The 24,511-nt window shown below is 42.9% G+C and overlaps 4 protein-coding genes across 4 annotated transcripts; all 4 read right to left on the reverse strand.

The window, feature by feature from the left end:
- Positions 1-305: 305 nt before the first annotated feature.
- Positions 306-1,655, reverse strand: LOC310944008 (D(1) dopamine receptor-like; the record flags this gene model as incomplete). The annotated part of the gene is made up of 1 exon (XM_083909705.1): positions 306-1,655. The coding sequence occupies one exon, from the start codon at positions 1,653-1,655 to the stop codon at positions 306-308; it is 1,350 nt and encodes a 449-aa protein (XP_083765831.1).
- Positions 1,656-2,736: 1,081 nt separating this feature from the next.
- LOC310943937 (glutamine synthetase-like) lies at positions 2,737-5,239 on the reverse strand (the record flags this gene model as incomplete). Its single annotated transcript, XM_083909633.1, has 6 exons — positions 2,737-3,073; positions 3,816-4,015; positions 4,412-4,533; positions 4,624-4,770; positions 4,845-4,985; positions 5,071-5,239. 6 exons carry the CDS (start codon positions 5,237-5,239, stop codon positions 2,737-2,739), a joined length of 1,116 nt encoding a protein of 371 aa, XP_083765759.1.
- Positions 5,240-10,240: 5,001 nt separating this feature from the next.
- Positions 10,241-15,367, reverse strand: chrna9a (cholinergic receptor, nicotinic, alpha 9a; the record flags this gene model as incomplete). Its single annotated transcript, XM_083909719.1, has 7 exons — positions 10,241-10,411; positions 11,252-11,844; positions 12,846-13,197; positions 13,831-14,011; positions 14,095-14,249; positions 15,076-15,221; positions 15,322-15,367. The coding sequence occupies 7 exons, from the start codon at positions 15,365-15,367 to the stop codon at positions 10,241-10,243; spliced, it is 1,644 nt and encodes a 547-aa protein (XP_083765845.1).
- A 6,375-nt stretch (positions 15,368-21,742) lies between these two features.
- Positions 21,743-22,339, reverse strand: rhoh (ras homolog family member H; the record flags this gene model as incomplete). The annotated part of the gene is made up of 1 exon (XM_083909634.1): positions 21,743-22,339. One exon carries the CDS (start codon positions 22,337-22,339, stop codon positions 21,743-21,745), a length of 597 nt encoding a protein of 198 aa, XP_083765760.1.
- Positions 22,340-24,511: the final 2,172 nt, after the last annotated feature.

The raw sequence follows: 24,511 nt of genomic DNA on the forward strand, positions 1-24,511 counted from the left end.
GCACCGTTTACCAGTTAGCTCTGTTAGCTGCGTTAGCGCCGTCTGTTTATTAAACGAAAAGAGCAGCGCTACAAATAGCCAGCGTACATGTGCCTCTGTTTTTAAAGTTTAGCGTTACTTTAGAGACTCATTTTAGCAATCGGGGGTCACGTAAACATGATGTCACGCGAGTCTTTTCCCGGTCTGTTGTCATGGAAACGCGCCATGTGCTAACTTTGACGCCGTTAACCGCCGTGTCCAGCACTTGTCTGTATACCGTCTTTGCTTATCTGACCTGTTCCTGGCCTGAAACCTCATCATCCTCTTTATTGTGTCCCTTGCACGGGTATCTGTGTGAGTCTGTCTGCGTCGTTGCTCTCCTCGGTGTCCTTCACCTGCTCCGCGGCTGTCATTCTGTGATAGCACACCGTCACCGTGGTGTTCCCGCTGTCCTCGCTCCCCCTGGTCTTCGAGGAGCAGGAGACGCCCAGCGTTAAGTTGGGCGGGCGATCGTGCCCGAGGTCGACGCTCGCCTTGTTGTTCACGATCGCCGTCTCCACCGCCGAGGTCCAGCAGCCTCGCTCGGGGCAGCGCAGGAGGCGCAGGAAGGCGTCTCTGAAATCAGCGTTGAACGCATAAATGACCGGGTTGAGGGACGAATTGCTCCAGCCGATCCACACAAACACATCAAATGTTTTTTCAGTGACACAGTAGGGGCCCCGCTGGGACCCCGGCGCCCCTGGTCCAGGACAGAACGGCAGTGCGCAGTTGAGGATGAAGAACGGCAGCCAGCAGCAGACAAAAACACCCATGATGATGCTCAAAGTTTTCAGGACTTTTGTCTCTTTTCTGATGGAGACTCTGAGCTCGCGTGTGTGTGAGTCACTTGTGCGCTCTTGAAGGCTGATATGAGACTGGATTTCAGTGCACACGTGCGGACAAAGGTCACGCGCATTGGAGCGGCAATTCTGAGCGTGCTCCGCCGCGCGCTCCAAGGAGGAGATCATCCGGATCTGCATCTGCGCTATCCGGTAGATGCGGGTGTAGGTGACGATCATGATCGCGACGGGGATGTAGAAGCTGATGAGGGAGGACGAGATCGCGTAAGTGCGGCTCAGGCTGGAGTCACAACTTCCGTCCACACCCTCTTCCTCCTCTGTCCGGTCATGGATCTCCGCCCTGTGCCAGTTCAGCTGCACGGGCACGAACGAGATGACCACGGACACAGTCCACGTCACGCCGATCATAACGCAGGCCACCCTCTTGTTCATCCTCCTCTCGTAGCGGAAGGGGCTGGAGATGGCCCAGTATCTGTCCACGCTGATTACGCACAGGTTGAGGATGGAGGCTGTGGAGCACATGATGTCGCAGGACAGCCACGTCTTACAGAACCCGCCGAACGGCCAGAAGCCGACCACCTCGGACACAGCCTTCCACGGCATCACCAGCACGGCCACGAGCAGGTCCGACAGAGCCAGGGACACGATGAAGATGTTGGTCACTTTTGCGCGCAGGTGCCGGTACCGATACACGGCAGCGCACACTGTGAAGTTGCCTAAAAGCGTCCAAATGATCAACAGCGCCAGGACGCAGCCCGTCAAAGCTCGGTGGGCTGAGAAATCCTCCCGACGCCCACCTCCATCTCCCACCAGTGCCACGCTGCTCGTGTTATTCATCGCCTCCTCCTGCGCTCGGCCATTCAAAATGAAAGGAGCGCAATCGAGTCAGTGAGCCACAGAGCCTGCTGTCGCTGACAAATCTGTGCTGCTGCTGCTGCTCCAAGTGTAGAGCAGATTTACTGATGCACCAGCAGCTGACCACAGATGCTCTGACCACAGAGCGCAGAGGCGCGCATGCAGGACGCACGGAGAAGTTGGTCACACATGTTTAAAAACACTGCTGTGCACGTCCCTTATTCACTTATTTTCCCCCACTCTGAATGGGAATAAGCATAACGAGGTGGGAAAGAGTTGTATAGCACCATAGAACAATCCTTTTATTGTCCGTTTCTGCACACAATAGGCACCAAGACATCACCAAGACGCGAGAATATGCGTAAAAGAGGAACCAAACATACACCAACATGACTACAACACAAACACAGTCAAATAAAAATGTACAGTCATACATGTTCTTTTAAATGTCCAGTGTCCTCGATAATTATAGTCAGACATTATTACAGTTCTTTACATTTTACCCGTAAAAAGAGAAATAAAACTAATATATAAGTGGGGGAAAACCTTTAGGATAATAGAAGTTTGGGAACACACTAAAGCAGGGGTTCTCAAAGTTTTGATACCTGAGGGCCAATTTAGGAACCCAACATTGGACTGAGGGCCGCCAAAGGAAAAAATCAGAAAAAACCCCAGAAAGAAATCCCATTTGTAATAATTTTAATGACCAGATTGCAGTTCTACAGTTTAGCGTTAAGTAATATAAGTGCTAATATAAAGTAATTTAAGCGTTGATATAATAACGCTTTTTTTTTTTTTTCATAATTCCATGGTGGGATGATGATTTCTTATGTTTATTTCTTGAGGATATGCCACAGGTCTTTTTCACAGGTGTTTATGTGTGTGCACATGCAAATCATTCCTGTTTGACGAGATGAAGTGTTTGCTGGGTAAACAGCTCCGATACTGGCTTAAATATTTTAGTGGTCTTCCCTCAGTCATGCGGCCACTGTTTATTTAGGCTGTTTGAACTTGCAAATGTGGTGGCTCCAATTAAAATTTCACAACCGTACGCATGAATACATTATGGCACCGTTTTAGTCTCATTTTCCTTCTCGTCGTCATGCTCGTCAGTGGCTCCAAGCAGGCACGTGTCCAGCACAGCCTTTATCACAGTGAACGGGTCACAGTTGGAAGCAGGACGCCTGTCCTCAAAGTAACCGCAGCCGTTGCGAAAAACATGGGCAGGGATCCGCACGCTGACGTCGCGACGGCCTACGGCAGAAGTGAATTTGTTGAATTCTGAATTCAACTTCTGACCGGTGAGGCGTCGGATGTTGTCAGCGCCGCCTTGTGGATCGTAGACACACAGGTGCTGAGGATGACGCCTGCTCAGTCGCCCGATTGCCTCCTCGAAGTACCTGAACAGATTTAAAGCTCACATAGAGTGGTCCTGTTGCACATATGTGTGAGTTATAGAGGTCTACTTAGATACATTAACTTGTTTTTATGCTCAAAAACCTCCTAGTTGCTGTAAACGAGCCGATAGAAATCTCTCCTTACTGACGCTCTCATCAGCCGCGGTGTTTCAGACATAAATCTCACACCCAGAAGACAGAACTGTGTTTTGATTTGCCAGCCAGCGTAGAGCCTTCCCAACTGTCTTGTGATTGGCCAATACCCAGAAGTGACATAATCAGAACACCAGCTCTCAGAAGCCATTTTTGGCCACATTTAAGTCTTTATAACTGATCTACAGTTGATGACAACTCTACACCAGGTACGAGGGAGTACCTGGTAGTTTAGTTAGGAGTTTAGTTACATATGTTTATTTTATGTCACCCCATTATGGAGACTTCCCCAAGTTCCCATAAAACAAATTAAAAGACAAAATTTAGGTTCAAAGGATAAAAATTAATGATGAGAATGCAAAGTGCAACAAACATAGCTTTTATGACCACAACCCTGACTGAGTTTCTGTTCTGGCTGCTGGAGAAACACGGCCATGCAAGATGGCGGCCTCCATAAACCAAGGCCATCGTCTTAAGTGCATACACTACAAAACAGTTATTCAAAGCTATTGTTCACTCATAAACACACACGTGACAAAAAGCCCTCGTAAATGTTAGACGCTGCACCTGCGCGGTTAGGTTTGTGACTTACCGAAGTCCCCCGTCGCTCCTCATCTCCTTCGTGCTGAAGTTGAGGTGACAGCCTGACGTCAAGCTGCTTTCGTCGACGGGTTTAACATCCAAGGAGGCGACCACGTCGAAGTCTTCGCACACGCGGTGCAGAACGTAGCGGGCCATCCACAGATGGTCGCCCAACTCAGTGCCTTCACAGGGGCCCACCTGGAACTCCCACTGATCACAACGCAACAGAAATAACAGTCATCACATGGACCAAATAATACATGCTTCATTCTGGGTTTGTGCAGAATCAACCAACAATGAGGCCTTGAGGTTAGGTTTATTTATTGATTTGCTTGTGCTGGCCTTTATTTGGACCCTTAAAGTGTAATTACAGGCAGGAAAAGGTACATTTAGGCCTTTAACGACTGCACACTCAGTGTTTACTTTGTACACATTGCCAAAACTAACAATCGAATACAAAGGTCCTTCTACAGTGTTGGTGGCTTGTGTCTCTCTCTGGCTTGCGACCTGCACCTCTAAGAGAACCAAGATTTGTAGTTACAGAAATCAAAGAAGTTATGGACCAGTGAATAATGAACAATAATAATAATTTAAAAAAATACATACCTGGGAGTTTAATGACTCTGAATTGGTGCCTCCGATCTTTACACCTGCATACAGACAGGCTCTGTAGTGACACATACAGATGTCTCTACCATGCACTTTGTCACTGCCCACAGCACAACTGACTGAGAGGAAAAGCAGCAACAACAGAGTTTCAATTAAAAGTCACGATAATGATTTGAACTGTCGTACTGGATTTAAAATGCAACTTTCACCTCCTCTAAACTTCCAGCCCTGCGCTGGCCAACCATACGGCTTTCCATCCAAACCAAACAGCATGTACTCCTGCTCCATCCCAAACCAGGGCTCAAACTCTTTCACTTCCTCCGTCACTTTAACACACTGTGAACGCTGACTAGATCCTGGCGTTAGAAGAGAAAAAAAATGTCATCAGGAGCTGTTCATATCTTAACTTTGTGACTTAGTGATTTATTACCCATTGGAACGCCTTCATCCGTGAGAACTTCACACAGCACCAGTTTGTTCGGGTCAAGAGTGAAAGGATCTCGGAACATTCTGACCGGGACCAAAGTTACTTCATTTAAAGCCTCTGAGACCGTGTACCACTCAGGTATATCTGTAAGAAAACAGAAAACAAGAAAGAAAATGTGCAAAACAATGTAAAGCATGAACCTCTCAAGTCCATTCTTCTTCTACTGCACCTCTGATTCCTGCTGGCTCCTTTTGCAGAGTCCTGGTTTTACTCAGTAGATGTTCCTTGTCTTCAGGAATCCAAACATACGTGACCTGGCACGCTGCACCGATGCTCAGAGACAGATAGTGCTTTCTGGTCGTCTTGTGAATGCTGGGGGTTTCTGGAAGGACAGACATGACGATTTCTCTTTGGTTGCACAGAGCAGTGCTGCTTACCTGTGATGTGACGAGATGTGACGAGTCTTCAAAGCGTGTGTGGAGTAATGAAGGGGGCGTTTCCCCAATGAAGTGTCTTAGATACACACACGTATGTTTACGTTATAATATAAGTTTGTGTCCACATAAATTGTGTCTAGGTACACAATGCCCAATAATTAAGTTTTTTCCGGAAGCTGAAGGCTCTACCTGAAGCATTGCCTTCTGCATAGGTTAAGCACTAAATGCAAATGTTGTCCTTTGATGTGATGAAGGTCAAATGGCCAAACAAGGGCATAAGGTGATGTGTAGGAGGAGGAGCAGGTAGCCTTTAAAAAGTGGCATCTTGCTCAAGGAGAGTTGGAGCTTTTTGGGAATCTGGCTGAAGCTCTCCCAAGTGAACCGCATCTCTTTGTTTGGTGAAAAGTCCTGTGTCACGGCGTCTCATTCTGCATCACCATCCCATCACCACCATTAGATTTAAACATAATAAACATAAACATAATTTCTGATGGTAATGATTTTAAAACCTGCTCAACAACCTCCTTATCTTAATATCGCCGTAGGGCTTCACTTAATTTATGTTGATATGACGGGTGGGAAGAAGACGACACAGTCTTCACACCAAACTTTGATCAGTTTGTTTCGGAAAAATCTCTGGGTAAATGTAGGAAAACGATCAAATTACATTTGAAAAAAGAAACATTAAATTGTTGAAGAATACAATACAGGTGCATGTCAATAAATTAGATTTATTTCAGTAAATAAAGAAGGCCAACAGTCGGCATGTGTGTACTGAATTTACATAAAAGAGGGTTTCACTATTTGAGTTGAATTACTGAAATAAATTCCACAATATTCTAATTTATTGCGATGCGCCTGTATACCAAATACCAAAAGAAACAAATTCAGAGTTAAAAGTTCAGTAATGCTCACAATGCGTTGTTTCTAATGCCGCAAAGAAAGGGAAAAACAAACATGTACACATTTACGATCCATTTATTTATTTATTGCATATCTGACCTACTCTAAACTTTAACGTCTTGTAGATGCAACTAAGCACAGCATGAATGCACAGTAACTCCATAGCTCTACAAACCTCATGACCTTTGACATTGATTCAGTTAAAATCCATAGAAAACACTTTAGATTAACTAGGTGCTTACTAACATGCATATAAGTAGCATACTCGCCCTTTATTGGTTAATATTAAGCATTTTCTATAACTTTTGATGAATAAAAGTGTGACTTTTAATGGAAAACACCCAAAAATTGTATAGGTGTACCCAAACTTTTGAACGTCAGTATATAAAGCCTTAAAACCTGCGTTAATCTCTTAATTCACATGATATATTGGACTTGCCCTGTGTTCCCATAAGTAAGATAAACCACACAAACACCTTCAAATGTAATCATTTACATTATGGGTCCTCACAACATGAGTAAAACACACGCACACACACACACACACATACATTTATGGGCACATATGGCTACCGTTACAGCATCAGCGAGGTAAAAAAAGTGTTTTGTGTAAATACAGATTTAGACGACAGAGTCGGAGGCAGAGTCCAAAAGCAGAGGGCGGCGGCGGGAGCTCATAATCAGATTATCTGCCACTATTTTTGTGGATTTGCTGATCTAGGACACACTGGAATTACATCCATTTGTTGAAATGAAAATTGCTTTTTTTTTTCATGTGGCATTTATTTATTTGCTCTCCTTGACTGTGAGTTAGTGGTAAAAATGGAATAATAATGTGTGCTTTTACATATTGGGTCAGTAAAATACTGTAAATAACGTCAAAATAATGCTGTTATTGCATACGAAAGTGTGCTACGATACTCCCTAAAGCTGCGTTCAGGCCCACAAGCCCCATCTCCTGTGCATATCCAGTCACACAGGTGAACACGCTGTGTTTCTTTGCCGCGCTCACGTCCACGCACATCTCTGCACACTGCTTTTGCAGCGCAGAGATTTCCTGGACGTATCTGTCTCTGGCGCTCTGCAGCCTCTCCTCCAGCTGTTTGGTGAGACGTTCTTCGTGTGCTTTGTGCTGCCCCATCTTCACCCTGACCACTTTGAGCTCGTGCTCCAGCGCCTCGGTCTTCCTCCTCTCCGCTCGCTGGTTTTCCGTTTGTTTGTCCAGCTCTCTCCGGTTCTTAACCCTTTCGTTCCGGAGCGTGTCTTCCATTTGCCCTTTTTCCTCCTCCTCTTTCCGTCTCTGCTGCTCCAAGGTCGCGGTGAGCTTTTCCAGCCGTTTCTGCAAAGCTTCCTCTTTCATCCGGTTTTCCACTCTGTCCTTCTGCATCTTCTCCGCCATCGCTCTTCTGTTTTTCTCCTCCTGCTTCGCTTGCTCCTCCAGGTTTTTCGTAATGGCGTCCAGCTTTTCCTGAAGAGCTTCCCTCTTCTTCTCCTCCTCTTCGTGGATCTCCATTATTCTCGTCATCTCCTGCATCTCTCTCTCCTCCATCTCCTTCCGGTTGTTTTCCCCAAGCTCTCGTCTGAAGGCCTTCTCTCGCTGTCTGACCAGCTTCTCCTCTTTCTGCCTTTCCAGCTCCTGCTTTTTCTTCAGCTGCTCGATCACCGTCTTGGTGTTTTTCAGAACAATCCCTAGCTCTCCTTCATACTGCTCTTTTATCTCAGCCTCCTGTTTCCTTCTCAGCAGCTCCTCCTTCTCGTTCTGCAGCCTCCTCTCCTCCTGCAGCTCCAGCGCCAGCTCTTCCTTCGCTTTTTGGAGAACCTTGGTGGTGTAGAAACCTCCGTCGTTATCCCGCATCATGGCGTCCACTACGGCGAGCAGCTCGTGCACCTGGGCCCTGTCCTTGGCGTTGGATGGGTGGTTGTTGAAGACGCAGTACCTGCCGCCGCATTCGTCCACCAGCTCGGCCAGATCCTGGCACCTGTCGATCAGACACTCCTTCACGGACGTTCCTTTCTCCAGAAGGTCGCCGTGGCTGAAAACCACGACTGCAAAATGCAGAGCTTTAGAGCCCATCGCCTGCTTGAACTGCCGCACTGCCTCCTTCTCCTCCTGCGTGAACCTCCCGATGTTAATAACAAGCAGGAACACATGAGGTCCAGGATACAGGAGGCTGACGCTTCTCCGGAGCTCCCTTTGCACATCCTGCACGGTCTGATGAGTGTCCAGGAGGCCTGGGGTGTCCACGAGGACCAGGTGTTGCCCGCGAACATCTCCGTTGGCCTTGCGACAGTGCTGCGTGACGGAGGAGCTGTCGACCATCGAGTCGAAGGCCTTGCGACCCAGGATGGAGTTGCCGGTGGAGCTTTTCCCGCTGCCGGTCTTCCCGAGCAAAACCAGTCTGAGCTCAGCGAAGGACGGAGGCGGCTTCTTGACTGAAGAGGCAGAAAAATCAGAAAGATTGTGTTGACACAACGGAATACGGTAAGACATTCTTCTGTGGATCGTAACAGACATTGGTTTCCAGAGAAAGAAAGATTTACCTGCAAAAGAGATGGCAGACAGTTGCTTGCTCATGAAAGGCATTTTGTCTCCGTTCATTCTTCTCCTTAAACTGATAAAAAATGACTGCAGCTCGTCTCTATTTAGATTCTACCGTGTTGGGGGGGGGGGCGTGTCCAACTCTGTGAAACATTAAATCCTCCCCCTCGAAACTCTTAACATCATCATCGCCAACTTTGTTGTCCCGGTCTTTGGAAATGTGGCCCAATAATCTGTCTGTGTCTAATCTTTAAATCCACGCTCTCAGTCTGAAGTCAAAGATTTGGAATGTATGCCTTTGTGAGAGGGGGCTTATCTGAGCAAGAGGAGGTCGGCACGATCAACGTCCAACAGACAAGTCATGAGATGGTTGATCTTAGAAGGAAGTTGATAAGTTGTTGATCAAGAACCGCCAGGAATCAATATCCATGTTTCTGCCAGTGTCACATGACTGGACAATAACGGTGACATGGATTGAGGAACCTCCCTGAGCAAAAAAACGACTTATTATGACTCCAGGCCAATGAGTACAGATAATCATGTACTGTATGTAATTCCACTAGATGGAGGCAAAGTTCAATTCAACTCGTATAACTGATGTGATTTGCGGCGCGCGACAAAGAAAAATGACCTGACAAACTTTGTTTTTACAGAATTTATCCGTCCTTAAAATACACTTTGTGTGAGCTGATATTGAACAATCTCCCTGCATCTTTCTTTTAAATGAACAAATCAAAATAATGCACAAAAGCAAAGACATAAATTAACAATTCATAAGCAAAAACATGATCAAGTGTTGTGAATAAAGCATGTAAATGGGGCATAAAAATGCCTTTTTTTCACTGAATACGTCACATTCACGACTCGCAATCATAACACACACATAAACAAATCCAGACTGGAAAAATCACATCCGCTATCACCGGGTTTTACTAATCTAAAGCTTGTGGGAAACACAGATGATGTGATTCACTATTTGGTTACAGCCTGTCAGCTCTCACTGACCTTTGACCTGTTTGATAGATGACCTTTAAGGTTGTTTTACAGGTATTCAGGTTATTCCACTGGTGCCTATCGTTGTATCTGTCACTGGAAAACAGCTTCTTTAAATGTAATGTAAATAATGGAATGCCTATAGCTGGATTTCTGGCTGTTGGCTCATGAATAATAGAAAAGTCCACGCATGTTCAAGGCGAGGCCCAGATTGTCTTACCGCTCCAGTGCTCACGACACATGGAAGCAGATCTGACTTTAACTAACCGAGAGGGTGAGTCTGTTTGTAAATGGATGTGTTTGTGTGCAGTGACCTTGTGTCAAAGCAAAAAAACAACAACATGTAACCTACACAAGCACACACACACACACACACACACACACACACACACACACACACACACACACACACAACACTGAGTGTTGAGTTTTTAAAGTAGAAATGAGGTAACTCTGGAGTAACACTGAGGTCCAGCAGGAATAAATGTTTCAGCGAAGGTCACAAAAAGGGGGAGAGGATCGGGACGTCAGGAGGCCTTGGCGATGATGAGGATGCTCATGAGGAAGACCATGATGAAGAAGATCCACATGAAGAAACGATCCATCACCTTGGCGACCTTCTTCCACTCGGCCACCTTGACGCACGTCGCTCTCTGCTCGCGGAAGCAGTTGGCGATGTACTGGATGTTCTTCACCACCTGAGGACAAACAAGGCAGAGGAACTTCATGAAAGGACTTCAATTAAGGGTCAATTCCAATTCCTTGCTTAACCCTCAATCTCAAAAATGCGCGCTCCCTCTAGTGCAAGTGCTATCCCGATTCTCAGATAAATTAAGTTGAGGGGCAAGTTTAAGGGCTGTATCGCCCTCAATATTGAGATCTTCCGAGACCACCCTTGGGAGCAAGGGCTACCCAGAATGCATTGCGTGTTTTGACATAACAAAGATGGCGCCGAAAGCAGCGAAACGAGTACGCTACAAATTAAGTATTTCCTTTGTTAATAGAGATATAAAAATGATGAAAACCATTGTATTATCTTAGTTTAGGCCCATATTATGGATTACTGACGTCATTGTTGCGTAACATTTATTTTTTTATTTTACGATCTTTTGTCAATAGCCGGTCGGTGCAGACAAGCGATCGTTTGCTATTCATTTACTTTTCAATAAGCTGTGGTGTGCGGTAACTGTCAGCTGAATATGTCCGTGGTTGTGGTATTTGTATGAGTATCATCTTATAACTAACTGACAACCTAATAACTTGACTGACAAACGGATCGTGATAAATAATCGTGACGTAAATGTGTTCTTCTTCTTCTTCTTTTTTGGAGTTGACAGACTTTCAGCTTTCGCGTTATTCTGCCCCCTACAGTCTGAAGACGTATCTGCATTTAAGGGGTGTCCCATTTCTAAGTGACAAAATAACCCTCAACACTTGGTTTTGAGGGCCAGTTAAGATTGAGGGTTAAACTTGAGGGTTAAGATAGGAATTGGAATTGGCCCTAACTGTAGAAGAAGAGCGATGAGAAACGTCTATACCTTTTCATGCTGGCGACAGGTGCAGCAGCAGGGACAGGCGGGGATCTGGTACTTCTCTGTCGGATAAAGCAGCTGCTCCTTCAGCACCTGATTGAGCTGCTGCAGGTTTTGTGGATGAGACGGGACCTGATGGTCCAGATCGTCCCGTCCGATGTGGTGGTAGTGCCTCCTCTCACCCCTCTCCAGTCTGGACGCGTGGTTGTTGTGGTTGTTGTAATGATGCTGATTCTTGTTCTTGGCAGAGCCGTTCACCTGACTCTTGTGATGCACGTTGTTGGGATGCACGCTGTGGCCGTTGCTGTACTTGTACTGGTCGTGCTGGTGGCTGCTTTCGTGGAAATTGTCCTCGTAGTAGCAGCCTCTGTCGCCCAGGGGTTCCTCGGGGTACAGCGGCGTCCGCTCGCTCTCCGGCGTGGTGCAGTTCTCGCCCACCTCGTAGACGAAGAAGATCTTGGACATGTAGTCGATGATGACCACCTTAGCCCAGTGAGGCACCGGCTTGGCCTCGGCGCCGCAGAAGTGAATGTTCATGATGAAGATGGTCAGAGAGGTGGAGGCTGTGATCATCGTCATGGTGGCGATGTAGTATTTTCCTTCGGGGGGGGGGGAGAACAGAGAGGGAAAAAGTCGTTACACTGTCCTGACTGATCATTGTGATCAATATCACCTCTGCTTTTCCCACTAAAAACATGTCAACATTAGATAACATTTGTACTGTATTGGCCTCATGTGACCCCCTAGCTGAGGGCACATATCACATGGGTGATAAGCCCTGAGCAGCTGCTCACTTCTGCTCTTAGAGATCTATTACATGTCTCTTTCCAATTCTTTCACCCTGTTTCCTGTCTCTATCAACCCTATCTATCACTGTCTCTATGCAAATAAAGGCAAAGTGCAGCAATGAATACAGTTACAAGAGCTTTTCTTGGTGGATTTTGCATGTTCCCCTTGTGTCTGGGTGGGTTTTGCCATGAACAATCACTATTTAAATCAACGCCATGACACAGGGAGTAGACATTATGAGCTTTTAGGCCAAGATTGAGATTATTTACAGGTAGAGTCACCAGGTAACCTGATGTTCACGCATTTGGGCCAAGGAAGAAACTGAATACCCAGAAAAAACCAACAACACAGACACAGGAAGAACATGCAAACTCCATATAGAAGGGTGCTGCCAACATCATGTATATCTGATTTCTTTATGCTTTTCCTGGTTAAAAAGGGGGCCCACGGTTGGTGTAGTGGTGTAGTGGGTTCCTGGGTTTGGGACAACTACGGAACAAAGGCCTTTCTGCAAGGAGTTTGCATGTTCTCCCCGTGTGTGGGTGGGTTTTCTCCGGGTTCTCCGGCTTCCTTCTACAGTCCAAAAACATGCGATATGGGGATTACGTGAATTGGTCACTCTAAATTGAGGTGTGAGAGTGAATGGTTGTTTGTCTCTATATGTGGCCCTGCGATGGACTGGAGAACCGCCTATCGCCCTATGTCAGCTGAGATAGGCACAACCCCCCCCCCCCGTGACCCTCTGGTGGAGGATAAAGCAGTAGATAATGGATGGTCAAAAAGGGCTTCAATAATTCAACAAATATCAAACCTATATACGGCATGCTTTCTGCAGGAGGCATGCTCTCAGCCACCAGCAGCTGGAACACAGTGAGCGCCAGCAGCACCGTGACCCCCAGGGACACCTTCTCCCCAGAGTCGGCCGGCAGGTAGAAACCCAGCGGGGCGAGGAACGAGATGAGGAAGCAGGGCAGGAGCAGGTTGAAGATGTAGAAGGAGGAGCGGCGCTTCAGGTGCAGCGTGTACGTGACTTCAGTGTACGGGTCGGCGCAGCAGCCGTACAGCATGCTGGTTCTCACTGCAGGCATGCCGTGGCACTCCCACTCCACGTTGTCCACAAAGTCGGACAAGTCTCCGCTGTCCATGGTCAGACTGAGGTCCACCTGTATGGACGACACACAGACAGTGACGGTTGAGGACTTTTCTATTGTATTTAAAGTGGACATATTACGCAAAATCAACTTTTTTAATCATTTTAATGCTTATATTTGGGACTCTGAGTCGGCAAACTGTGAAAAAAGATGACTCAGAAAGAGAAAATTGGATTGGAATAAAGGATGTTATGAAAAGAAAAGTTATTTTAGGGTCAGTCATGATACACAATTTGGAAAAAAAAAGTGCTAAGTAGAACCATATAATGTTCTTCGGCTTGTCCTCATAGGAGAACACTTTTTGGTTCCAGGTAGAACCTTTTTATAAAGGTTCCACCTGGATCCCTTTTGGAGGGTTCCACCAAGAACCTTGGTTAACCTTTTAATACCCTCTATCCATGGAAGGGGTTTTAAAGGGTTCTCTGGATCAAAATGTTTCTTACTGGAAACATTAGTGTTACCAAGAACCCTTGAAAAAAAACCTTTCTTCGGGAAAGGGTTTTTCAGAAGCAAATGGTTCCAGGTAGAACCTCAGCCCTTGTAGAAGAACCCTTTTGGAACCCTTATTTCTAAGAGTGTATCTTTGAGTCCTTAAATTGAAACAATAGCATGATTTACACACATTTACACACTCTTCATACTCACCTGGTTGCCGTTATAGGTCCAGGAGCCAAAGGTGAGGTTACACTGCTGCCAGTCAAAGGGGAAATACGCCACGTCCACCACACACGTGCTCTTCGTGATGGCAGGAGAGTCCCAGATGATCTCGCCGTTATAGCGCAGCTTCACGTTCGTGCTGGGCGGATCGGACGGGTCCTCGTCTGCTCTGCACGGACGTGGAGTGACAGAAAGACACATTTGAAGACCTCGTCACTGTTGTTATATACACAGATATGTCCTACGACTGACTTGTTGTAGAGGACAATGTCCGGCTTCCAGACCAGGTCACTGGGGATGTTGATCATCTCCAGGTCATCGTAGTCCTCCTTCTCCCACCTCAGGTAAGCGTCAAACCAGACCTTCCTGATCCACAGGTACGTGGTGAGAACCTGGTTCCTCTCATCCTGCACAGAGAGAGAGATCACTGGGATTAAACTGAACAGCATTTAAACTAATAACTTTAAAAAGATACAGGCTTAATGGAAGGATCAAATTAATGGGTTTTGATAGATAGAAAGATTTTTTCATGATTAAAACAAGATTTCTGATTGTTTTAGCCTCTTAAATGGGAACATTTTCTTCGTTTTTTTGCTCCACGTAACAAAGAAATCATTAAAAACTGAATCATTTTGGTTTGTGGACAAAACGAGACATTCAGGAACATCGTCATTTCCAGGTTTGACAAACACTGATCAACGTTTTTTAACATTTTCTGAGATTTTCTGGAACTAATCTTAATGACATCTTAATGACAATAACATACAAAAAAACTACACAGTGTTGCCATGATAAAACATCCAATATATTTAAAATAGGTGCAGAATAATGAGTATTTGTGACCTATATTTTTAATCTAAAGAGATATGCTACACTCTTAGAAATAAGGGTTCTTCTACAAGGGCTGAGGTTCTACCTGGAACCATTTGGTTTTCAAGGGTTCTTGGTAACACTAATGGTTCCAGTAAGAACCATTTTGATCCAGAGAACCCTTTAAAACCCCTTTCCTGAATAAAGGGTTTTAAACGGGTTCTTGGTAACACTAAGGATTCCAGGTGGAAACTTTATAAAATGTTCTACCTGGAATCAAAAAGGGTTCTCCTATGAGGACAAGCCGAAGAACCTTATATGGTTCTACTTAGTACTTTTATTTTGAAGAGTGTATAGTGTGGATTCATTGGGTAAAAAGCTGTATGTAAATGACAGGAGAGATAACACTTGTTTCCTATTCACCATATCTTTGATCTGTGACAGCGTGATCTGCAGCGAGACGTTCAGGGCTTTGTCCGTGTCGTCCACGGGTCTTAGAGCGTTGGAGTAGTTCTCCATCAGGTCGTTCAGGAGCTTGTAGGCGTAATGACCCTGGGCACCGTGGGACACTGAGGGAGCAAGAGCAAGAGCAGAAGGTGAGGGTGAAGGTGAGGATGAAGGTGAGGGTGGGTACGACACACAAAGACCAAAACATCACGCAGAACTGACCTTGCACCAAAAGACTGATCCAAACCATCAGCACTGCCTTCCTCATTTTCAGCCTGACACGAGCTGAAGGGGATCAATTATTCAGCAAAGCACTCGCTGACAGACGCTGCAGCCAAAATCTTGTGTCACTCTATTCTGATCTCCATTTCTTTTTCTTCTTCTCTTCTTCTTCCTGTTGTGAGGTTGAGCAAAGACGTGATAATTCTGAAAAATCTTACATCCTCTCAGAAGCTCTGAACGCTTCAGTGGTTGTTAGTGTGTGTGTGTGTGTGAGATCGCTGCTCTGGAACAGGACCTGGGGGCTATCATTCACACACACACACACACACACATATATAGGTAAAGTGCAGTATCGAATAGCACACAGGTAGCACAGAGTGAAATGTGATGCCTGTGCTTGACCAGCTGTGCGGCACACACACAGGTTTGCACGGCGTTCCTTTTAAGGACTTGCACTGACTTCCATTCATTTAGGCCAGGAGCATCTCAATAGAAAATAGAAATGTAAATTTTGTGGAAAAAGCATGCCTTTTCCATCATGAAATAGCATTTTTTCAGGTGTTATTTCACATAATTTCAAAATAAAAGCATTTTTGTTATAAATTATACATGGTTCCATGTAAACAAAAATGCTTTTATTTTGAAATTCTGTGAAAATAACATTTATGATGGAAAAGTAATCTTAATATGGAAAATAAGCGTAACCTCTGATTTAAACTATTAACCATAACCAGGTAATGATTAACCCTAACTTTAATGGAACCACAATTCAAATCTTAACCCTAGACTTAATCACATTTCTCAGAAATTAACATTCTGCCTCTTTAGGACCAGGTTCTGGTTTTCTACTACTGGTCCTGACAAGGTGAGAGGTCCCTAAAGAGGTCACAAATACAAGCACACACACATACACACCTTAGAGTACAACACACCTTACTTCATTAACCAGTCGTTGTCAGTCACACAGCACAGTGACACTTACTTATGTGTCAGCGATGATGTGACACATGTCAAACAGATCACATGACAATGAACACAACACAGACCTGGGGTCAGGGGTCAGGTTTCAGGGGTCACAGGTACATGAACAAACACACATCTGTGATATGAAATTATCATATCATTATGTGGGTAAACTATAATGAAATATTGTCCGATGACATCACTGAGGTTAGGGAGTATGAAACTAGTGTGTGTGTGTGTTTTAATTCAGTAGAAAACATGGCACACATAACACACAATAGCAGCACGTATAGTGATTTCAAAGTAAAAGCACAATATTTTACATTCTGAATTATTAGACAAAGCCTGTGAAATTCTGTAAATCATTTATAATGCAGCAAAAATTACAAGACAAGCAAAAACTGACTAATTGTAATAAAACTGGTGACAGCATCATCTCAAAAGTACCAGTATAATTGATCACATTTAGCAAGTGAAGATATAGTTGACAGTAAATAGCAGAAATAACATGTTTTATAAAGGATTATTGGTAGATAAGTGACATTAAAGCTGTTATATATGTGTATCCACTTAATCAATCAATAAATACAGTGTTACAGCTTCATTGTAGAGATTTATAGATGTAAGTAACTGGATATAAGGGATTTTAGATTGTAGGGAGATGTGGAAATTGATGAAAAGAAGAAAAAAAAATGTTGACAATGGATTTCTTGGGTTTTTTTCAGCAAAAAAAGGAAAATGTGCTTTTGAATAAGTTGAAATAAAACATAATTTGACTAATATTATAGTCAAAATAAAGAAAGTCCCAGTGAGATTAAGAAGCTTTAGTTTAACATACATATATATTATATATGTGCGATATAAATGAGGAAAGTCACTGACTTTGTTCACCACTGCAGAGTTAGACTCTCGGTGATGTGTTAATGTGTCACAGTTTCTGTGGTAGTGAGCTTGCATAGGACAGGTGTTTCCTGTGTGTGTTTGCATGTGTGTGTGTGTGTGTGTGAGAGAGTGAGATAGAATCAAGTGAAAGAGTTAAAGTTGTCTGTTAAATGTGCAGATTATGTGCAAGACACACTGACATATTATGATGTTGTTGTTTTTTATCTGGAACATTAAGAATAACAAGTATTTAAATGCAACAACAGAGACACTGAGTCTGTGACAGATCACATAGATCACAACTGTGTGGTCTTGCAGTAAATGGGGGAGAAATGGGGGCAGAAAAGGAAAGCGAGAGAGTTTCAGACTCAGAGAAACAGTGTGGGAATCTATCTACACTATAGATGTTGATCTTACTATTTTTAATACTTTATTTAAGGTTTTTACAATAGAACGAACGAGTTCACAAACCAAGCATCTGTTAAGATAATGATCTAAATGAGGAGATTGTTAAGTCAAGCTCTGTAAAGACATCAAAATGTACAAATACATAAAGGAAAGAAGGGCTATTCAACTAAAATTTCCGGAGGGCCAGCTTTTCGGAAGTGGGCCGGTCAACCCCTGTACTAATACTTTGTGTTGCATGTACAGTAAACGGATACAAATAGATAGAAAATGTTATAAATTATTTAGCACTTATTTATAGATATAGCTGCTAGTTTTGTGCTAAAAAGGTAAGTAACAAAACCACCAACATTCAGGTACAATACAATTTGCGTATAGTGCAAAAAGGTCACAGTTACAGTACCACCAACATTTGGATAAGGCAGAAATATAAGTAAAAGTACCAATAATATTCACGTACAATTGCTACAGCTCTTAGTACAAAATATTCTGGTACATACATAGGCTGCGTACAATTACACCTGTACTAGTATTTGCCAAAAAGGGACACAAAGTGTCACAAAGTGCCAGAAATATTATATATAATTCTTTTTAATAATACATTCATTATTTATGAGTTAATGGGCCGCGGGCCGGTCCAAATTGCTTGAAGGGCCGATTCTGGCCCCCAGGCCTTAAGTTGAATAGCCTTGCTCTATAATCTCGATGAGAAATAAAGCATAACGTTTAAGTCTTTCTTTAGGCAGGAAAAACACAGGAATAGGTAACAACGGCTCATTTCAGTTAATTTCTGATGTCAAAATGTCTGCTGTCCACCGTACAACACTTAATTCAGTGACTTGACTGTCTCTGTGTGTGTGTGTGTGTGTGTGTGTGTGTGTGTGTGTGTGTGTGTGTGGGAATAAGACGTTGTGGTAGGTGTGGGAGAGAACACAGTGATGACAGATGACAGATGTGACCACAGCAGAGACGAGGCAGTCCAACACGCTGAATAAACATCACGTAAACGGACCATTTTTTTTTAAAACTGTATGCCTACATTTTAAGAGAAGTGAAAATGAACGTCGAGGTCTCCAAGGTTGCATAATCACACAAACGTATAAGTGAGGTTCACTATTTAATCTACATATTGTGCGTTTGTGTGTATGTGTGTGTGTGTGCTGGGATGTGGTTTGGTGTTTTTCAGCATATCCTTGAAAAGCCCGTGTTGTAGCTGTCATCCTCAGCAGCTCTGAGACGCCACATGAGACGGAGTCGAAGAGAAAGAGCGGGACAACATTTGAGAGGGGGAGAAGGAGGAGGATCATCTTTCAATATCTTTCACTCATTTGGATTAAATAGTTTCTCTTAAAAAGCTCCTTATTTCCTGACACGTGTCACAAACGTGGACGTACAATAAACAGAGATGGCCTTAACTAACTAACGAGAGAAAGCATGGACACTTCATTACCAACGCTAAATTCTAAAATGATCATTTCCTGCTCGGGTCATAACCTTAATCACAACCACATTTCAAACAGTACGTGGCCTTAAACATGGCCTTGTATTAGGTAAATTTGCTATGAATTATTGAAACTTACATGACAAGGATAAAACAAAGATTATCTCTTTACATTTCCACCACTTAACCACGTGTGTGTGTTTAATTTTTCTGTCATTTCATGCTCCTCTCTCATTTATGCGTGAATAGCACACATATAAACCTATACAATGTTTGATAACTGCATGAAAATACAACAACTATTCATGAAATGGTCTGCAATGCAATATTTGTTAAAGCCAAAATATAATTTCTATAAACATCTTATTCTACAGACTCACAGATTGGGACAAATATCAACACAGTAATCATTTTAAATACGGTTTTCAATTTAAAATGAGAACAATGATGTAAAAATGACCATTCACTCTGATATAACGTGAACCATATCACAATTAGATATTTGTGTGAAATCGTTCAGGCCTATTCAAAACTGGAGAAACATATAACGACTAAGCTTTTTAACCATTCTGTCATTTAAAAAAAATTAAGCACAGCGTTTAAAGCCGTAACTCGTTGTTTCAATAAGCCGAGAGACATTTACACACACGCATATACATACATACATATATATACCCAAATGTATACAGTAGACAGTACTGTGCAAACGTCTCAGGGCACCACCAGCTCTGCTGTTTTAATGTCCGTGAAATTGAAATAATGTGACTGAAAAAACCGGTCTCATATATTAGCTAACTGCGTATGAGATGCTCGATCCTGCTGTCATTTTTGCACCACAGATATTTTCGCACACGAAATAGTGCATAGAAAAAAAATCCATCATGCACATAGTTTCAAAGCAGTCAAACGTAAATAAATATATGTATATATATATATTTATATATATATGTATCTATATATATATATATATATATTTATATATATATATAGATACATATATTTTTTTTAAGTAAATTACTAACAATTTAACAAATGTATTGACAAAACTTCAACAAACACAAACACTTTAGATTAGGGAACACATATTCACTTTTAATAGGTGCTTACTAACATGCATATAAGTCGCATACCAGCCCTTTATTTGTAACTATTAAACACATATTTGTACACCTTATGTAGAGGTAGAATAAGGTTCTGTAGAATAAGGTGTTTTATACATATACATATATATATGTATATATACGTGCTTAATGATTACTAATGAAGGACTAGTATATTACTTATATATGTTAGTAAGCAGCTAGCTAATGGTGAATATGTGTTACCAAATGTCAGCAGGTCTTTCTGTGGTTTACACAACAACTTTAAATGCCTCACATTTAAATGAACAAACTTAATTTTAAAACATTTGCAGCTGAATCAGCTCCTTAAAACAAAATGGCAAACTCTACGACATAAACAAACAGCCCTGAAACCAGGCCAAAAGCTCACCTTCTTCTTCCTCGTTTGAACGAGTCTTAAGTTATTATTACAGTGATTTTGGATCCTCAGTCGTCGTCAGCAGCTTTTTTGCTCTCACTGCTGCTCTGCAGTCAATCAGCTGATGAGCAGATCACCTGCACCTGGGAGGGGGCGTGGCTTCAGCACAGTTCACCTCAACACAGACAAACACAGGTTTGACCAATAAACGATAATTAGGGATCCACTCCTGTTTAAGGGAGACAGGGTCGCGTTATTGTGACCTATGTTTACACTTGAACAATATATACATATATGTATATATATATATATTTCTATATCACATCACAGACTTCTCCCCTCATTGTGGACTCATTTATTTATATTTATTCTTATTTCTAAATTGAATTTGAGTGATTTTAAATCATTGATTTCAGCTTCCAATAAAGTGACTGAGAAATAGTTACACTGTGCCAGTCATTATAGCGTTGCTAAAACAACAAATCTGGCCTACAGTACTGTACACACCTCCAAATGTAAAAAGGAACAATGTACATGTATATGTCAGGTTTTCGGTAATATGGAGATTCTGGTTACATCATATATATTTACTCATATATGTGTATATGAGACAAACGTTTAATAAAAATTACACATTACACATAAAGTATTCACAAACAAAATGTATAAATTAGAAGGGAACATTGGATTAAAAGGGGCACATGAAGGCAAAAGATCGCTAACTAAGTTTGTTTTAATCCATGGCGTAAAAAATATTTGTCCGTTAAAGACGACAACAGTCAAAAAAAAAAATATATATATATGTATAATGCACAAACTATCTACTGTTGTCCGTATGTGTTCAAGATTTCATATGCCGTTATTTCAGGTTCCTCTAACGACGCAGTATATTTCAAGACAAATACATACATTACAGGCTCACGTTTGTCTGTTCCTGGATCAGTTTATATCAAAGTCATCCGTCTAAAATGACTCTTACCCTTTGGACTCTTTGTGGAGGAACCCACGTTACTGTACTCTTAAGAGTGGACAAACTGCTGTATCAGTACAACAAAGATTCCGTAGATACTGATGCGTTTATGCATCGTTTAAACACAGTTTGAGGAAAAACAAGTGTTTTTTTCCCCCCCATTTTCTACCAACAAAGTTCAGTTAACGTGTTTCTTCAACCTCCTCATGGCTTCGCTGAGTTCCAACAGCAGAGTCATATCACGACAGTTCAAAGCGAGCACCACCGCCGAGAGTCAAAGGTCAAAAGACTTTGCACTGGTTGATGCTGAACATGCGTCTCCTGGTCTGCTTCCTGACATGGTTGACGGCCGTCCGCACGGCGTACTCAAACACCTGCTGCACGCCTCGGTTGCTCAGGGACGAGCACTCCAGGTATCCTTTGGCGTGGAGCTCCTGGGCCACGCGTCGGCCCTCCGCGGCGGAGATGCAGCCGCCCCGGTACGCCCCCGCTTCCCTCAGGTCCGTTTGCGTGGCCACGACCAACACCGGCACCCGGGGCAGGTTCTCCCGCACCTCGGCGATCCACTTGTGCTGAGCGTTGGCCAGGGAGTTGGGGTTGGCCACGGAGTAGCAGATGAGGACGACGTCGGCCTGCTGGTACGACCTCGGGCGGATTTGTCTGAAGTTGTCGTTGCCCGCCGTGTCCCACAGGCCCAGGCTGATCTGAACGCCGTCCATGTAGACCTCCACCCCCGTGTTGTCGAACACCGTCGGCTTGTAGGAGTCCGGGAAGGTCTCCGAGGTGAAGCGGACCAGGAGGGCCGTCTTTCCTACGGCGCTGTCTCCGACCAGGACGCACTTCACCGCTATCTCCTCGATGCCGTTGGCGTTAGCCATTGGTGGAACTGGGTCGATTGTTCGATTAAAAGTCTTACTCTACTTTGCACTGACTTCTTCCATGATCTGGTGGGTGATTGTGGTCAATACATTCCTGCAGATAAAGGCTCATTCAGCGTCTTAAACTGAACTACAATCTCCTAAAAAAGTCCTTACAGCAGTTCATACACTCTTCAACCACGTAACCTCAAGGCTCTTCGGGCTCGCTCGGCTCGCTGCGCTTTGCGGCAGAATCGCGATCTTTCGACGTGGTCGACGTGTTCTCGCCGTTGATCTTCAGCGCTGCCATTCTGTCCGGTCTGCTGTGGATCTGTTTCGAAAAAGATAAGACAAAGAAAGAAGATGTTACGCCTCTTCGTCGTCGAATGACATATTGGTTAAAAAACCCAATATGTCAGTTAGCAACATCAACTCGAAAAAAGTCACGGACGGATTTGGAGGAAATTTTCAGGAAATGTCCGCAATGGGACCAGGAACAAGCAGAGCCGTTCCTTTCTATATGCGGACTATGCAGCTGCATAGGGCCCCTAACCCACCAGTGGGGCCCCCAAAATGCAAGTTCAGACTCATATTTTATTATATTTTTGAGAATTAAAAGTACCTGTCTTTATTTGCATGTATTGGATGCATTCATTATGCATATATTTGCAAAGCGTGTAAGTGTTTGTGGGGTAATCAGAAAAAGTCAGGAATCTCTACCTCGAGTTTGAAAAAATAGGGGCCCCCAAATAGTATCTCGCATAGGGCCCCCAAACAGCTAGAAATAGCCGTACACGCTATCACTGGTTACAACACTCGGTCTGATAACCCAGGTGCGCCGGCAGGGTGTATTTTGTAGGCTGCCTTGGCGGAGGTCTGCGTTCTCCGAGTGCTTTTCTAGCTTATTATATGTTTCTCCAGGAGACACAGTATTGAAGTTTTTGCAATTATTTGGACAGGAATTGCGACACGGTCATTTTTTAATATCATTTTTCTCATTTTCATTCCAAAAAACATATTTAAAAAATGATTACTGTGTTGATATTCGTGCAGAACTGTGAGAAACGTGTAACGATCAATATGAAAGGATATTTACAACAAATATTGCGCCTCCTGCTATTTGAAAATTGCAGTAGGCCGTCATTTAGAGTCATTGTTTGGTCCTAGTTGACAGATTCTGGAGAATATACGGATACACATGGTAGATGGAAGCTCTTTATTCAACACATTTTGTTCCAAATGATAAAGTTCGGGTTTAACGATATGGAATCAGTCAACCGAACAGTTTTATCAGTATAAAGAGTATAATGTAACTTATAGAACACGGAAGTAAAGATTCATGTTTGGGTGTGACCCAGAATTCATAGCTTGATCCTGAAGGCATTAATAACAGACACATATCTCCATGTACACTGTTCATACACAAGGTCATAGTCAAATAAAAGACAAGTATCCCATAATTTAAATATGTATCCTATGCAAGAACAAAGTTTTAAAAAGACGTGAATAAAGACCTGGTAATGGGTGAAATTTAACACTTGATGATATTGTTTGAAATAAGAATATTATAAGGATAAAACAAACTCTAAAACAATGTTTTTTTACATTGATTACTTTGGTGCAATAAACAGTTTAATAATTGTATAAAATTATTTAACATAATGAAAATAATAATAAGACCTGACCTTAAAACTGCTTGTTAGTCTGCGAAATTCTACTTTTTCCTTCAATGAAGTTTTAAAAGAATAAAAAGTTTAATATTTTCAGTCTATTTACAGAAATAAATAATAATAATTTTACACATTTAATAAAAAAAGAAAATGTATGATTGATCATGTTAAACTGATCCAACTCTTCAAGCGCAAAACGTGTTATTTCATTTTACACATTCATTGAATTGGTTTTATTCTAATGAAATAAGATGAAGTAAGAATAAAGAATAAAGAATAAAATAAAGATAATTACCTGATTCTGTTGTCAGTGTCAAAGGTTTCAGTCTTCAAAAAGAGAACATCCTTCAAAGTCCTATTTTAGTATTAATTAAACTTTTCTGCTCACGATTTCACAACCTTATTCAAATCCATATCCACCGTAGTTCAGGTATTAAATGAATAAATTACACAAAGAGGAGGCGAGCTGTGTCTGCACCTGACAGAGCTGAAGATGGAAGGGAAGTGAGAGAAAGAAAGAGAG

Source organism: Microchirus variegatus (assembly GCF_963457635.1).
Source record: "Microchirus variegatus genome assembly, chromosome: 23".
Classification (NCBI taxonomy): domain Eukaryota; kingdom Metazoa; phylum Chordata; class Actinopteri; order Pleuronectiformes; family Soleidae; genus Microchirus; species Microchirus variegatus.